At 41.1% G+C, this 18004-nt stretch overlaps 1 protein-coding gene across 1 annotated transcript in view; it reads left to right on the forward strand.

Annotated features, from left to right (window-relative positions):
• arap2 (ArfGAP with RhoGAP domain, ankyrin repeat and PH domain 2) overlaps positions 1-4951 on the forward strand; it is a 332431-nt gene extending 327480 nt beyond the window's left edge. The window contains exon 33 of the mRNA XM_067988973.1: positions 3183-4951. Within this exon, the coding sequence (XP_067845074.1) occupies positions 3183-3521 (339 nt within the window). The 3' untranslated portion in view covers positions 3522-4951. The remainder of the gene's footprint in view (positions 1-3182) is intronic.
• The last annotated feature ends 13053 nt before the right edge of the window (positions 4952-18004 follow it).

Raw genomic sequence — 18004 nt, forward strand, 5'->3', positions numbered from 1 at the left:
TGGCAGGTTTATTATTGTTTGGTAAATAAACTGTTCAGTGACATTGGGCACATAGCTGATAAGCCTAAAAGTTTGTTCAAGTACAGCTCACCTGGAGTTTATTTTTCCATAAGCTACCAATTCTCAAAAGTATGTGTTGTTCAAGTAAAAGTCACAGCAAGGATTAATTGTAAATAATAGAAACCGAGTAAGGAAGGACAGTTTAAGTCTGCTGACGTGGTGATGCATGCAGATAAGTACATGTGAAGTGTCACATTAAGTAACATCTGGTTACTTCTCAAAAGTCTTCTTGAGGAACTTCATATCAAACTATTCAGGCTCCGTAATAATAGAAACTGGCCCCGATTTTAAGGGCGGGGGGAGGTGGGGGGTGTGCAGGTATCATGCACACAAACTCCGAAGTGGGCAGGGAGTCCAGTATTAAAGGCAAGGCCTCATTTCCATAAATTTTCTCGCACAGACCTGGCCAGATCCACTACCTGGCCGGCGGATGGGAGCGGGAATTCAGCAGCAGGAGGCTACAGACGGGAATCCATGGGAATGGTCCCCGGCAGTTAGTTTGGAGGGTGGGGGCTCTGGGGACGACTGGGGAGAGAGGAGGGACCCAAGGCTTCCTTGTGAGGCCTGGAGGAGCACTCCTGCTCTTCCTGGCCAACAAGGAAATCTAAATGTAAATTTAAACCTTGCCTCTTCTGGCCCATGATCTGGCTCCCAACAAGGTTTGCTTGACTGGGAAGCCATCAGTGCTGCCCCATGCAGGCCGCCAACTAAAATTGAAGATCAGATCCTGATCTGCATTTTTAAACAGGACCCCGCTGGGTGTCTCGCTCACCTGTTTGAAAGAGAAGGTTAATATCAGAAGAATGCGGAAGGGCAGTAGGATCAGAAGGGGGAAGTGACTGCCCTCATTTTAACTGCCCCCGACTCAGCCCGGCTTCTGCCAGGTGGGGGGAGTTAAAGTCAAGGCCACTGTTTTTGAGAAGTAGAAATGCTGGTTTAAGGACACCAGCCAAATCTAAAAGTCATACCAAGGTTGACCTTCGGAGAGCAGCAAACTCCAAAAGCAACAGGGACCCACCCTCAGGAGTCAATATAATTGCTGGTTTCAGAAATAATCCATTGCAAGTAAACCACTGAGATTCAGGCAATATGTGTGGTGTAAAAGTCAGTGGACGTCAGAGATTAATGATAATGTGTTGACGCATGAAAGCAGCTGATGCATATCAGCCAAATCCCAAGGTATGTTAGTTTGGGGAAATATGCTTTTGCAGGCATTGTTCTATGCAAAAATAGAAGATTGTGTTACTTTTTGAAAACAAGTGGTGGAAGTGAACAGTACATTCCTGGAGCAGTAGTGCTATTGTAACAGCTGATATATACCGTTGAACTATTGTGTGGGGATTGAATTACATTTTATTAAAATGGGGAAGTGGTAGGTTAGCTCCTGACCTCTACATTTTCCCTATCTAAGGCACACAGATATTTTTAAAAATTTCAGGAACTGAAGTGGAGGGAGATTGGAAAATGTAAAAATAGGCACAGGCATGATGGGCCAAATGGCCGCCTCCTGTGCTGTATCATTCTAGGAATGTAAACTGACGGAGCTGTTATCCACTATTATGCTTTGTAGTATAACGTTGTAGTAAAATTTAACTCAAAATGAGTTGTTGGTGCTCTTGAGGTGAAGGCACACACTCAGGTTGTAAGAGAACATTATCCCTTTACTGCATTATCCAACAATAAATTTAATTCGAAATACGTATACTTTTGGAGAAATTTATTATTTTGAAAATCAGTGTTAAATTCTGTTTTTACTGAAGAACACTGGGATTACTTAAGAATATATCACCTATCCAAAAAAACTAAACAAATATAAGGTATTCAGGTAGCAAAAATATAAAGTGCTGGAAAAACTCAGCAGGTCAGTCAGCACCTGGGGAGAGAACAGACAAGTTAACATATCAGGCATGGACCTTTTCATCAGAACAGCTCCAACGAAGGGCCCACGCCGGAAACATCAACTCCTCTGTTCTCTCCGCAAATGTGGACTGACTTGCTGGAAGCAGATTTCCAGCATCTGCATTGTTTTACATTTTGTCACTGAAAGCAAGCATGCAGGTGCAGCAAGCAGTTAGGAAGGCAAATAGTATGTTGGCCTTCATTGCAAGAGGATTTGAGTACAGGAGCAAGGATGTCTTACTGCAGATATACAGGGCCTTGATGCGACCACACCTGGAGTATTGTGTGCAGTTTTGGTCTCCTTACCTAAGAAAGGATATACTTGCCATAGAGGGAGTGCAGCGAAGGTTCACCAGACTGATTCCTGGGATGGCAGGACTGTCGTATGAGGAGAGATCGGGTCGACTCGGCCTGTATTCACTCGAGTTTAGAAGAATGAGAGGGGATCGCATTGAAACCTATAAAATTCTGACAGAGCTAGACAGACTGGATGCAGGGAGGATTTTTCCCTTGGCTGGGGGGTCCAGAACGAGGGGTCACAGTCTCAGGATACGGGGTAGGACATTTAGGACTGAGATGAGGAGAAATTTCTTCACTCAGAGGGTGGTGAACCTGTGGAATTCTCTACCACAGAGGCTGTGGAGGCCAAGTCACTGAATATATTTAAGAAGGAGCTAGATCGATTTCTAGACACAAAAGACATCAAGGGGTATGGGGAGAGAGTGGGAATATGGTATTGAGATAGAGGATCAGCCATGATCATAATGAATGGCAGAACAGGCTCGAAAGGCCGAGTGGCCTACTCCTGCTCCTATTTTCTATGTTTCTATATTCAATTAATTGCAACCTGCGCCTACCCAAGCTGTTTGAAATTGAAGGAAATCCTAATTGATAAAACCTCTTAATAAAATTAATAAAAAAGGTGACTATTTGATTCACTTCTAAGACTTGTCTTCCTCTTTTGTAGATTTGGAATCCTTGATGTCTTACCAAATGCATGCATTCCTTAAATTAAAGCTTGGTTTGGGTCGCATCAAAATAGTTCTTGAGTTTTGCCAGGAACCGCATCTAATTGCTCCGTGTTAATTAAATAAAAAAATATTTGTGGTGTAACATCCTAATTTTTTTAAAATTGCAACTTTGCTGTTTCTTTAAGTTGGAGAAGTTGTGTTTCCACCAGGGTATTAAATTCCCTCCTTTAAGCAATTAATTTCTCATTGCAGAAAGACAGCAGGAAGTTGAAGTTGAATGATGTCCTTCGTCAGACATTTCGTGAGGATACACAAGGGAGATCTCATCACTTGGCTGCCTGCCTACAACACTCAGGGGTTTTGCCTGCCAATGGACAGGAGCAAAATAGGCCCACTTTACGCCCAGGTCAAGCTAATGTAACACAAAGCAACACAAAGTTAAGACTCTGGCAGGGACCACAGTATCCAGGTCAAGCAGAAGTCACCCTCGATGAAACGTGTTTTAGAACTGATGCAAAACTACATTCAAAACTTATGCTGGAGCTGAACGCTGTCTTTCTAAAAACAAATCCACTGGTAAAGAATGAATAAGCTCGGTGTCCTCATCTATTAATACATGGATAAATATACCTTTTATAGTGACACATTTTATGGGTTATTAATTGAAGGTATTGTTAATTATAAAAATTCTAAATTAGGAGGTTCAATTCATTAAGCTATTTACATCATTCCATATTTAATGTACGTTATTAAGAGATAGCATGGATCAACTCCAATTGCATGATTTTAAAAGCCACTTTGAATCAACAGAAATACTCAAAGTAGAATTCTGAGCATGCACATGGGACGTATTTACATGGGGCACCCTCAGTGCTTGTCTTATGTTAAAGTTGAATCACTGCATCTAATTTGATACCCTTGGTGCTTACAATTAATTTAGGTGTGACTTGTTAGGGTATTTGAGAAGAGTTGCTGCGGTGCAGCCTGCATATTAAGTATTATGGTGTCCCAGGCAAAAATTCAATAAATGGTAGAACATCAAATTATGTCTGTTGGTTTCCATCAGTGAACAACAATTTATCTTCTTGCAATTGTCCATGTTGGTAATGGACTATGATTTTCTTTTGTATCAGCTTAGCACAGGACCAAAAAGGTTTTTTTTTACCCCCTTGTCCATATTAACTGTCAGTAAAGTTCATATAAAGGAATATTCCAGGATTAATGTGTCCTATAGTGGCATTACCCTTGAGTACTCATTTGTAAAAGACACTATATGTATTTCTTCAAAAAAAAATGTAAAATGTACAGACCTGTATCCAGGTAGCTGGTCTCCCAAAAGAACTGCCATGCTGATGGTGTGTCAGTTCCTAATGTGTGCACAAGAAAATTCGAGTAGAATACAGAAAGGGAAATTTTGTATTTAAAAAATTATTAGAAAAATGGCCAGTTATGACCTTGTAAATGCATCAACTGAAAAATAGTTATTGATAAGTTTATAGATTTTGAACTGCCCGTAACTATGGCAATGTTAGAAACTGTATGGTGCTTTAAACCAGCCTAGAATCTGTACACAATCAGGTCAGCTGAATGAACAGAATTGCTGGTACTTGCAGACTGATGTGACCAGGATTTGCTGTAGTTTTCTCTAGTTCATCATGTTCTCAACAAATTGATAGGAAATTAGATTTATTATTCAAGCAACTTGGATCTGCAGCACCTTGTTCTCAACTCTCAAGAACGCTTGCTGACTTTCTGCCCATATTCTTTATTGTACTGTCTTCTCTACCATTACCTAAAGGACAAACCCAAAGTAATACCCAATCGGTTTCTTCATTCATCATTATATTTTACATGTGGATTTTCTAGAGGGGAAGGTTTTCTTTCTTTTGGCAATTAGATTTTTTTGATAAACTACAAAAGAGATTCATGGACATTTACAGCTGTCTTGTTTGTAGTAGTTCTGATAACTTGCATCTTAGAACTTACTAGATTTGGTCAATTAAGAAAGCAGCAAGTCTGAAATCCCAATGTTTGTTGCTGATTATTATATGTCATTTATGAAATTGTTCTTGTTTTGTTATTTTTAACACTAATAATAGATGCATTTTTCATAGAAATGTAATCTGTTTTCTACTTTGAAAATATAAGAATCAAATTTATGACTATCAGTCTAACAAAATGCATCATATTAATATTCTTTTCTGCCTGTGAGTATTTCATAAAAAGGCATGTGCTGGTTTGAGTTCTTCCCCCTCAACTCATGCCATCCCCTTGATTTTCAAACCAGAGGCTCTTATGTTTAGTGTCCTCTGTATCATTTACAGTCCAGGAAGATTCATTTGACACTTTGATGAATTTCATTGGATTAATATTCAAACTTTAAAAAAAACTAGGGCCACAAAAATCCTGGGGGACCCGTGCACCTTGGTGACTTCCACCACTGAGTATGTGGAGTAAGTGGGGGGTCATCCTTCTTAAATATTTCTGACAAGCACCAGCACCACTAGATACTTGGGCACCTGCCACTCCATACAGGCTGGAAATTCCAGCACCTGCTGCCATCCAGGGAATTGCCTGATTCCTCCCACTCTCCCTGTTCTCAAAATTTTTGTGACCCCTACAGCCCATTTTGTAAAGAGTCCGATAATATCAATCAAAAAAAAATTTGGTTGATTTCTTCAGTGGTCCAGGGCACAACCCCCTTCCCCTGGGGTAGGGGCCAGTATGTTTCCTCACCAAGCATACAGGCCACCACTGAGAGGCTGAGGTGGCAGGAACTCTTGAAGTATGGAGTGTCAGGTCCTGCCCCCGCCACGTCACTGACCTTGCAAGGGGAGTGCAGGGGCTCCACCCCTTACAAGACCACATGGAAACTCAGCATTAATTTTGCGACCTGGTGTATCTGTGTCCTGGCCTTGGTTGAGACGTTTCCAACCCACCCCTGCTGGTATTACAGCTGGAGGACACCGGAAGGGCCGTGGAACTTGACCCCCTAGTTTTCTTCTTGATTTGGTTCAAGATTTTTATACTTGCACCTGCCTAGTTCCAATTACACTATCTTATCACCTAAATAGTTTCCATACATTGCCCTTTCACTTTTTGGACCTAGGTTTGAATACAGGCTGGACTGATGGGGTGAATGTCTTTGTCTTGACCAACTCCGAAAAGAAATGAGTATGGGCAGTAGCAACTCAGCTCGTTGTAGGAGTGAACCACAATACTAAAAATGCCCAGAGTTTATCATTAATTAGCAGCCACACAAAACTAGGCTACCAAAGATGGCTGGTCTGAGAAATGGAAAATGTCACAGTGGAAAGTGTTGTTCAGAGCATGGGGTTAATGTGTATTTTTAGGCATAGTAGAAAAAGTATCACTGGACTCTTCTATATCTGACTTGGGGGTGCTTGAAAAATGATTCTAGATGCTGAAAAAGTGTTCCATTCCTCAGCGTTCGCACCCCTCATCTAAAATTCACTAAAATGTAAAATTTTTAAAAAGTATTAAATGACCTCCCATCAAACACTAATTTTCACAAATAACTACTCCTTTTTTTCCAAAATCAGCCATAGATTTTCTTTTTAAATCAGCATCTGTATAGGTTTAAAAATGTCTTTGCCTGAATTGAAATGATTCCAATAAACTAACACTGCAGTTAATATACATTTGGTATATTTAGGGAGAGACTTGCTTTATGGAGTCTGTATTATTTGTCTCAGAACATCTTAAAATGCTTCATTTACAATGAGCTACAAAGAGTGACGGTTTTTATGTGGGTAAATGCAGCAACCATTTTATGTACAGCAAAATGTCACCATCAGTATTGAGATGAATGACTAGTTAATCTGCGGTTCTGCTTGGTGTTATTAGTTGAGGGATGATTGTTAGCCAGGCCACCAGGAATCTCCCAGCTCTTCTTCAAACCATGCCATGGGGTCTTTATTGTCCACTGGAACAGTAAGGATCTGGACTTAACACCTCATCTGAAGAATGGCACCTCCAAAAATGAAGCACACTCTCAGTATTGCACAGGAGTGTCAACTTAGAGGATGTGTGCAAGTCCTGGAGTGGGCCTAATTTCTATGGTTCTGTAGGAATGATTAATGCATATTTTGAACCCATTAAGACTGTATATTGAATGTTTGGGTCCCAGAATTGATTAGCTGGAATATCCCAATTTTCCAAAGTCCACAATCAATGTAGAAAATACATTGGAATTTGTCTCAGGTTTAATGTGAGAGGCAGAATTTGACAGTTTGGGCAGGTTATCCTATGTTTACCAACCCAAATAATATTAAGGAAATATCCTGCTAGTCAGCAGAATAAAATTCAACATTGGTTGAAAACCATTTTGTTCTCAGTATACCAGATATCAAACATTGAGCAGCACCACAAAATGTTATTTCTAACACTGCTTTATTTTCTTAACTCTGCATCAAAGATAGCCTATTTATTGGAGTGACCATTGCAAATAGCACAATAATCTGGCTTGGGAATTACAATAGCACAGCTGGGTACAACATATAAGTTTTGAGGATTATATTATGTATGGTCTCTTGTAGTTGTACTATTTTCCATCCAAATGGTGGGGAAAAGTCATGAGTGTGTGCCCATAATCTCAGTGAATGAGGCGCTCTGCTTGGAATGTGATTAAATGTATAAGTACATACATGGGATAAACTAAAAGAGAGAAGGGATGCTGGATGAACCAGGATCTTTGCTTCGTTTTCTGATGAGCAATCTCAATGGGTAAGGCTTCCTGCTGGAAATGCAATTTTGTAAAATCAACTCTCATTGCATATATATCAAGATTATTGACTGATTACTGCTGCTAGATCTAGCTTTCTCAAGTGAACTGAGTGTTCCATTGCCTAACAGCCTCAAGTCTGAGCAAAAGCTGCATTTCTCTTGTCTTTTTCCAACTTTCTCTTAACTTTCAAATAACCAAATGGGGAAAGTCATGTCTTTTTTATATGTAACATAATTAGAGGTAGACAGTTTAGGGATGATGTCAGGAAGCACTTCTTCACACAAAGGGTAGTGGGAATCTGGAAAACTCTCCCCCAAAAAGCTGTTGAGACTAGGTCAGTTGAAAATTTCAAAACTGAGATTGATAGATTTTTGTTGGGCGAGGATAAGGCGGGTAAATGGAGTTAAGATGCAGATCAGCCATGATCTAACTGAATGGCGGAACACTCCTGTTCCCATCTTCTTATCAAAAGCTATCCCCATTTCAGACTTTATTCTCTCCAACATTTTCAGGCCTTTGCTATGCTTGTTGACGAGATGTATGGTACCATCATAGTCAAATAATTCCATATTGCAAAGCTTGTCAACTTTAAGCGGCTTTTACAGGAAATCCTTCCTTATAAAGGAAGAACCTAGTTAAATTTGTTTTCATGCATTCTGGAGGATTTTTTTTTAAGTCATAGACAAGAAAAGCTCTGGCTCCTTTCATTAACCTATTTTGCAGTTTCCAAATCACAGAAACCTCTTGTCTTTTAAGAATTGTTAAGTACAAATACTAAATGGAGTTTTAATCCCATCCTGTTTTTTTGATTTTTGCTCCAACTTTTCCTACAGTTCATATGTTTCAGCATTAACTCATCTATACAGCAAATTATTCTGCCAGGAAATATTCTGCCAAAAGATTCTGATTGAAGTACATCCTGGGGGATGGGGGGAGATGGGGAGAAGAAGGCATAACATAAATATTGTGGCCTACTTGCAGATCTCCAGCCTGCGCCCGACACCCCCGATGACCCTCCGGTCGGTGGGGGGTTCGCGGGCAAGCCACAGCACAAGCTTTTTCTGGGCATCCCTGTGTTTTAGTGCCTAGAAAGCATTCCATACAGCTGGATGTCTCATTTACATTGCTACATCTGACCTGCAGCCACAGGCCAGGCTCAGCTCCCACAAGAAAGTCCAGAGAATCCTGGCAAGCTGGTTCTCCATCCCTTTTTCCTGGCCATTTTAGAAGGCTGGTTATAAGGACGAGGAAAGTCATTCTTAATATGCACTAGTTACCTGCCTAGGATTCAAAATGTTGTAGTATGAATTTTCCCATAATTTGTGCTTATTTTGCTCCCATATTTAAGTCCCATATCGCTACAACTTCTTTCATTCCCATTGTCACTACTGCAACATAACCATTATTCCTTTGTAGGGAAATGCTTCATCTGAACTCAGTGCTTCCCATAGATTGCTCAGTGACACTGGGAATTCAACACATAGACAACTGTGGGCATTGTGCTGTTGTGTAGTGAATCTTATTTATGATAATGTCCATGCCATGGAGTGGTTGAACCCAGATTTTAAGATACATCTCTATAATTACTAAAATGCAAGATGCATTGGTTAATCTCCTGTTTTCTAAGAAATATTACTTGCATGTAAGCAAAATGCAGTTGAGGTGCAAGAATAATATGTAAAGAAGTTTGTTTGCTAAATAAGGACCACCAATGAGCAACACTTTTTAAAAGAAAAAGAAAATGGCAGAGATATAGGGTAGAATATAAATTTACTTGTCAAAGCCACCAATGTGCCACTAGATTATCAGGATGTCTAATTTGGAAAGTGGTTTCACTGTTCTCATTTTATGTACCTTTTAAAAAGCACTAAGAAGCCCCTCTCAGCTTTAATTAAATCTGAGTGCAATGCAAAGTCAGTGTGATTCTAAGTATGTTGGAAATGGACTCATATTCTGTGCAAATCAGCAGAGGGCAGGCAAACTGTCACACTGAGCCGGCACTTTGCATCCAGTATTTAAAAATAATTATTGGCCCTTCTTAAAAGAAAGGTGACACATAATGGGATTTTTAATATCTTCATCTTGTGATATTCAGTAGGTTAAGGACAAATATTATCAAGTGTCAGCCCTAAAAACAATCACCTGGAATTTCCGTGGGAGTTCTCCGATTGTCTGTCGTAACTTTAGCGGGGAAGCAGGGTAAATGGCTGTTTACACTGTCCCTTGTTACAGTGAGAGTTTGGAAACACCAGCATTAACATAAAATGGTTTTGTTTTCTACAGGATATACCTTAATCATAATGTGTATCATGTTATGTCACCTTGGCTCAGTTGGTAGTTCTGTTGTCTCTACGAGGAAGATTGTGGGTTCAAGCCCCACACTGGGCCATGACTGCATAATCTAGGTTGATGCTCCAGTGTGGTACTTATTTACTGCAGTGTCGAGAGATACTGCCCTTTGGAGGAGATGTTTAGCCAGATGTTGAAGATCTCATGGCTCTATTGCCCCTTGGCCAACAACAGCAAAAAACAGATTTACTGGCCATTCATCTCGTTAAGACTTTGCGGGTGTATCCATTTACCTACATAACAATAGCCACTGCACTCCAAAAAAACTCACCTTGAGACACTTAAGCATCATATGTCACAATATATAAATGCAAGCGTTGTTATAGAAATCATGAATCATTTAAATATATGGCTTTACATTATCAGTGAGTATAGAATCAAGTAGATGATGTCTGTGATCTGCACTTTCAGCTACAAAAGAATTATGTTTACAATGAATGAGCAGAGTAATGAATTCATTCTGTTCCCTCACACAAAAATAATGAATTTAATTACTTTAAAAATGGTATACTTCTTCATCCTCAGACTGCATATTTTTCAGCCATTACCTCCCCGCCCTCCCCCCAATAAAATGTAAATAATGAGCCTCTATTGATATGAAAGATTTTGAAAAAAAAACCTTCAAGGATCCTATTTACCTGTAATAAAATGTGAATAGTGGTTGACAAAAGAACAAACCTTCTTTGCCAACCACTTCTTTGTCTTCCTAGACACCACTCTTAGAATCCTCATACCATTATGCTTTTAAAGAAATCAAAATTGTATCTATATCTTAATTCCCATAGAAAGTTAATTTAAAAAGTATACAGAGAAACAGTACAGACTTTCAGTTCTGGCGTTGCATAGCTATAAAGGTAAATAGTGATGATAATGTTTAGATCTGCATGTGAATCTTTGTCAATTTAAATAGTTGCCTTTTGTCATCATCAGAAGATGACACAATGCTGCATCGTGATGCATTGCAGTTTCTGTACTGGCAATATCAAAAACTTCAAAGTGGAAGTGGCTAAGAGTTGATTTCTGCAATCATGACACATTCACGCTTCAGTGCTTTCATGAATTTTCTTATTCATGAGTTGGATTCCTTTCCAGGTTCTTCTTGAACTAAAAACCTCTGTATAAACATGGTTCTTAATCCACATGTAGATGTACGTGACTCTTGGATGATCTTTTTCGGTAGTTGACTCCATTTTTAGTATTTCAAATTTGCACAAGTATAAGGGTGGAGTTGATCTATTGCATCAGTGTAGAAGATGGTACAGTTTCAAACTGTGTACTAAATTATGACAGCACCTTGTGAAAACATTGCTGTGTCGCTATGCTTATACAGTACTGTAAAATGACAAAAAAAAATCATTTGAGATTTGTAATACAGAGGCTCAGTTATAAAAATGTTGCATGGCCTGAAATGTTTTCTCAGTACCTCCTGTGGATTTACCCCTTAACTAGAAGAGAAGTAAATCTTGGGTTCAGCAGTTTCTGTTCAAACCGATCAACACTGACAGGTGGATACTCAGTCATGAATCGCATATACAGCAATCAGTCATTGCTAGGACCAGGAGAGAAAAAGAGGCAGTTAGGCATTTCAAGCTCATGAATTTAACATAGCACAGTAAATAATACAACAGCCCAAACTGGCAGAAGTTTACCTCCTTTCAGAATCTCAAACGGACTGTGGCATAAGTCCTGATTCATATGACGTAGATGGCAATGTTTGGCAGCATGAAATTTTATTTTTATTCAGACAGTAATTTTGTATATTTTAATAGGTTCTGCATCCTCTTAGTTGCTTCTAGCAAATAATTATGAGTTGGCAAGCAAAGACTCTGAAGGTTGAATTGCCACCTATCACACAGTATCAAAATGTTGTGTTACTGTTCGAAGGAAACTTACTGCAGTGCAGATCTCACTCCTTGGGCTCGAATTTAGCAGGCCTGCGGGTTCCCAGCGGGTGGTCCTCCGGGAGCGTCGAAAACGCGAACGGCGAAATTAGTGGGTTGCCCACGCGATCGTAGCAGGCAACCCACTAATAGGAATCAATTACCTGCTCCTCCGGGGTCCACGGCGCTGGCCTGCGCGTCGGTCGGGCTGCGCATGCGCAGTACGATCTGTCAGCTGGAGGCTCTCTAGTTAAAGGGGCAGTCCTCCACTGACAGATGCTGCAACCAATAGAACAAATTGCAGCATGGAGCAGCCCAGGGGGAAGGCTGCTCCCAGTTTAATGATGCCTCACCCCAGGTATCATCAGATGGGGTGAGGAGGAGGGGGAGGACACAGATCTTCCCCCCCGGCGGGCGGGAGGAAGCGGCCTGCCTCTGCCACCAAGAAGGCCTGGCTCGAGGTGGCAGAGGGGGTCACCTGCGCCACCAACATATGGCCCACCTGCATACAGTGCAGGAGGCGCTGCAATGACCGCAGTAGGTCCGCCACAGTGAGAACACAAAGTCTTTCCCCTACACTCCGTCTGCCACAACACTGCCCCCACCCCAAATCTCCTTCGGCACCGCCAACACTATTCTGTCACATCACCCTTCATGCCCACTCACACCCCATCCTCATCTTACCTCCACCTACTCACCTCACCAGTACTCATCCTGCCACTAACACGCGACCCAATCCTCATACAATCTCATGGCTCCATCCCATACTCACCCTCTCGTGCATCTCCCTCACGGCCAGCCTCACTCAACCTGCCACCACCTGTGCTGCAGCCACAGGGCATGCATCACATATGTGCAGTAGGCAGGGTAAGGCAAACGTCTCGTCAGCATGAAGGGGGTGCACAAGGGTGTCTAAGGGTTTGTCATGGGTGTTACCCATATTGAATTTCAGAGCAACAAACAGCACACATTATATTGACACCACCACTGCCATGTCTCCGCGAATCCTGTCCGTTGTGTCCAATAATGCCCGCTCCTGGGTATCACTATGAGGACCCACCACTGATGCCACCCATCGTGTTACTGCAGAGTAGGTGCAGGTGTATTTGCAGGGCTCGTCCGCGCAGACGACTGAGAGACATCGGCGGTGTAGCCGGCTGCACCCTGGAAGGATGCGGAGGAGAAGGTGTGGAGGGCAGTGGTGACTTTGCCAGCGACAGGTAAGCAGTTGGTGCTGGGGCCAGCCAGGAGCAGTTCGGCATGAAAGAGGCTGCAGATCTCCACGATTACATGTCGAGCGAATCTGCGCCTCCCTGTGCACTGCTGCTCGGAGAGGTCCGGGGAGCCGCGCCTCGGTCTGTGGACCCTGTGGCGAGGGTAGTGCCCTCTGCGACGCGTCTCTCTCTGCGGTAGCCCTCCCTCCTGCTGTGCAGGTGGGCGTGCAACAACACTGTGTTGGGGGGATCCACGTCTCTGCGGCGGACGGCGTGGACTGCGAGGCTGCTGGTGCTGGTCATGCTCCTCGTCCTCCGAGGGTGTCCACACACCACCCAACTGGCAGGTGTTGGTCTGAGGGGTTGTGCAGGGTAGGTGGGTGGGTCCTCGGACTGGGGCTGCGGTTTCGTGTCGGTCTGTCCTCTGGCTTGGCGGGGGGTGGTGGGGGGCAGGGGTTGCCCTATGTGACGCGGTGGCCTCCTGCGTGGGTGAGGGCTCTCCCCCGTGGAGCGCACCTTGGCACCTGCCACAGGCTGCTGGCTGCAACACGCCTGGTTTGAAAGGTACTGTTTCCCCCAGTGTGGGAAACTGACTGCCTTGAACCTAAAATCCCACACTTCCTCTTTTGACAGCTGCTTCAGCTCATTAACTGACCACAACGAGCAAGGTAAGTACTCTCAAGTGGAACCCCGCTGGCTTTAATTGCCTGCGGGATTCCCACCAGCGGGGCTTGCGCGCGCAGCCCCGCACGTCAGCGCGGTACCCGGAAGTGGCCGGGATTTCGTCGCGATCCGGTCACGTGACCGGAGATCGGGATTTTCGGGGCCACCCCGCTGGTAACCCGCCGGAAACCCGACCCTAAAATCGAGCCCCTTATTGCAGGTAGAATTTCCATGGGGGTTCCCTGATTTCCCGGCATAACTTAGGCAGAAGGTTGTTGGAAATCCCGGAGAAATGCGTTAATGGCCAATGAGGCTATTTCTGTAAGGTTTCTGCTGAAATTGGGGAGGGAGATTGGAATAACCCCAGCATAACTGCCAGATGTTGGTACTTTTAACTCTGCAAAAATCCCAATTTTGGACTGGACCCAACAATAGACATGATTATGCATGTTCCAGAATCTGCACTGGGGACAGAGAAGATTGAGGCATGTTCACAGAATTAACCTTGATTAGTCTCTGACCTTGGTGTTATTGCCACTAAATTATTGCAAGAAAAAAAATCCTCCCTTTGTACTTATTTTGACCCTCTCTAATGCCATTAAATCTAGATTATAACTAAAATAAATACATCAGTAGAACAGTTAGCAAACTCACAATTGAAAAAATAGTCTAATCCTATTTCTATTGGACATGAATGAAAATTGAAAACTAAACTCTGAGTTCATTGATACTTGGGGAGTTCAGTAGAAAAAAGCCAAGAGAGCTCTTCTAGGTTTGAGTTTAGATTATACACTCAACACCTATCCCACACCCTTTACCCATGATGAGATGGACAAACACCAAATGTTTATATGGAATGATGCAGCACAGGAGGCGGCCCATCGTGCCTGTCCCGGCTTGGAGTTTGGAGTTAAACCAAGATTTCATTTTGCCATTCAATTGGCAGAATTTTAGTGATATAAATTTAGCCAGTCAATATATTAAATGATAAACTAATTACAAGACAAATGAGATTTTTAAAATGACTGAATAAAATAACATATTAGTTATAATGATACAAAATGTTCACGTTTTAAGTCATTAATGCTGCCTTTCTGTTGTACTACAAAAGTGAGAAGAGTTTAATTGATCAATAATTGTTTAGCTGTTAATGTTATTAACAATGTGGTTCATCTTGTGGATTAATTATAAGACTTGAGGGTTTAATCTAATATTGTTCTCAATGGTTTAAGACAGCAGAGTGTTAACAATTCAAATGACATTGTGATTACCTATGGCATCATGACTTCTGTGAACATTGAAAATGACATCTCATTCTTCATTTTATAAAACCAGAAATCGATTCTCCAGTTTTGTAACAATATGAGAAGTACCAGTGGGTTGAGAATATATGTAAGGAATACATCAACTAGGGAAGTGAGGGGGAAACTTATCTGACCTTTGTGTGGGAATTCTGATCCTCAATATAAATTATATTTTTTTATTAGGTTTAATCACACATAGATGTCGAACAGCCAGCTGGGTTTATATAATAGAACACAAGCTGCCCACTCATGTGTAACTAATGCTGCTACTGCCCTGTTTTAGTGGAACATGGGCAATTTCTAGTTCACTTTAGACATTAAATAATAGAGATTTTGTTACTAGCAATGCAAAATGTGTCGCTATGTAAATTATGCAGCTGTCGTTGGTAATATTAATGTAAACAACACTTCCTTTGTAATGGCTCATTTAGCAGCAATTTGTCTATTTTGTCAAGATGTATAATGATAGAAAAATAGGAGTTCACATTCTATTTTTGTAAATATCTGTTTTTTGAAATGATACATTTATCAAACTGTCACAAATCTTGTAAAATAAATAGCTTTGTAATTGCAACAAATGACACTTATAATTAAGGTCTGATTTTGGCTCCTTCAACAGCTGACGTACTTTGACTAAATAAATACATTTGTTGACATTGAAAAATAAAACTTTTGCAGTATGAATAATAGTGTGTTTGGTTAATTTAAATGTTTTATGTTGCATTTTGATTATAACTTTTCTCCATATTCATGAACATTTTTCCTATATGTACTGTCAAAATTTGTATTGAATATGATGGTATTGATACAAGGAAATGTACAGAACTCTATTTGTGGGACTGACCTTTGTTATGAATAAGTTGGCAAAATAAAGAATTTCTTCCTATGAAGGTTGAACCTGAGTTTTTAATCGTGACACATTTGGTTAAAAACTGATAATTGTGATATTGTAAATGAAAATAAGGAAATGGCGAACATGTTAAATAATTACTTTGCGTCAGTATTTACAGTAGTGGAAGAGGATAGCATGACGGACACTCCAAGAAAACTAATTTTGAATCAGGGACGGGGAGTCGCCATAATTTAACGTAAGCAAATTAACAGCAATGAAGAAAATAATGGCACTAAAGAGTGACAAATCCCTAGGACCAGATGGTTTCCATCCCAAAGTTTAAAGGAAGTAGGTGAGAACAATACAGATGGCCTCACTATAGTTCTCTCGATTCAGGAACTGTTCCTTTAGATTGGGAAATTGCACGTCACTCCACTATTTAAGAAAGGTCAGTGAGGGAAACCAGGGAATTATGGACCAGTTAGCTTAACGTCTGTTGTTGGGAAATTACTAGAGTCTATAATTAAGAATAGAGTGAACACCTTGAAAATCTTCAGCTGATCAGAGAGAGCCAGCATGGATTTGTAAAGGGTAGGTCATGCCTGACGAACCTGATTGGATTTTTTGAAGAGGCGACTGAAGTAGTGGACAGGAGAATGTCTATGGATGTTGTTTATATGGACTTCCAGAAGGCATTCAATAATGTCCCTCATAAGAGATTGTTAGCTAAAGTTGAAGCTCATGGAATTGAGGGCAAATTATTGACCTGGTTAGGAAATTGGCTGAGTGGCAGGAGACAGTGAGTAGGGATAATGGGCAGATACTAAAATTGGGATGTGACAAGTGGTGTCCCACAGGGATCTGTGTTGGGGCCTCAACTATTCACTGTATTTAGTAACGACTTAAATGATGGGATAGAGAGCCACATATCCAAGTTTGTCAATAATACAAAGATAGGCAGCATTGTAAGCAGTGTAGATAGAAACATAAAATTACAGAAATATTAATAGATTAAGTTAAAGGGCAAAACAGTGACAAATGGATTTCTATATAGGCAAGTGTGAGGTTGTCCACTTTGGACCTAAAAACGATAGATCAGAGTAATTTCTAAATGGTGAAAAGCTCGAAACATTGGAGATCCAAAGAGACTTAGGGGTCCACGTACATAGATCATTAAAATGTCATGGACAGGTACAGAAAATAATCAAAAAGGCTAATGGAATGCTGGCCTTTATATCTAGGGACTAGAATATAAGGGCATAGAAGTTAGACCACACCAGCAGTACTGTGTTCAGTTCTGGGCACCACACCTTAGGAAGGATATATTGGCCTCGGAGGGAGTGCAGCGTAGATTTACTAGAATGATACCTGGAGTCCAAGGGTTAAATTACGAGGAGAGATTACACAAACTAGGGTTGCATTGCCTGGAATTTAAAAGATTAAGGGGTGATTTGATTGAAGTTTTCAAGATATTAAGGGGAACTGATAGGTAGGTAGAGAGAAACTATTCCCACTGGTTGGGGAGTCTAGGATGAGGGGACATAACCTAAAAAATTAGAGCCAGGACTTTCAGGAGTGAAGTTAGGAAACACTTCTAAACGCAAAGGGTGGTAGAAGTTTGGAATTCTCTTCCGGAAATGGCAGTTGATGCTAGCTCAATTGTTAATTTTAAATCTGAGATTGATAGATTTTTGTTAGCCCCATGTCCCTTAATACCTTTGGTTATGGCGGGTATATGGAGTTAGATCATAGATCAGCCATGATCTCATTGAATGGCGGAACAGGCTCGCGGGGCTAAATGGCCTACTCCTATTCCTATGACAGATGGACCAATCCCTGTGTTGAGTAGACACATTTGTCTTGTGGGACATGTCCTATAACTGCATAGTGCAACTAATACATTGGAGTGAAATTATTTTTTGGATTTTAATTGTTTCATGTGATGTGTGGAGATGTGTTTATCAATTCTCTTATAAATATTAAAGCATCACTGCATATACTAAATATTATTTAAGACTGAAGAATAGATAAATGCATGACTGCAATTGTTTTGCAATGATACTCTGGCTGAATTTTAATAAACAC

The sequence above is a fragment of the Heptranchias perlo genome, chromosome 1 (assembly GCF_035084215.1).
Source record: "Heptranchias perlo isolate sHepPer1 chromosome 1, sHepPer1.hap1, whole genome shotgun sequence".
NCBI classification, from domain to species: domain Eukaryota; kingdom Metazoa; phylum Chordata; class Chondrichthyes; order Hexanchiformes; family Hexanchidae; genus Heptranchias; species Heptranchias perlo.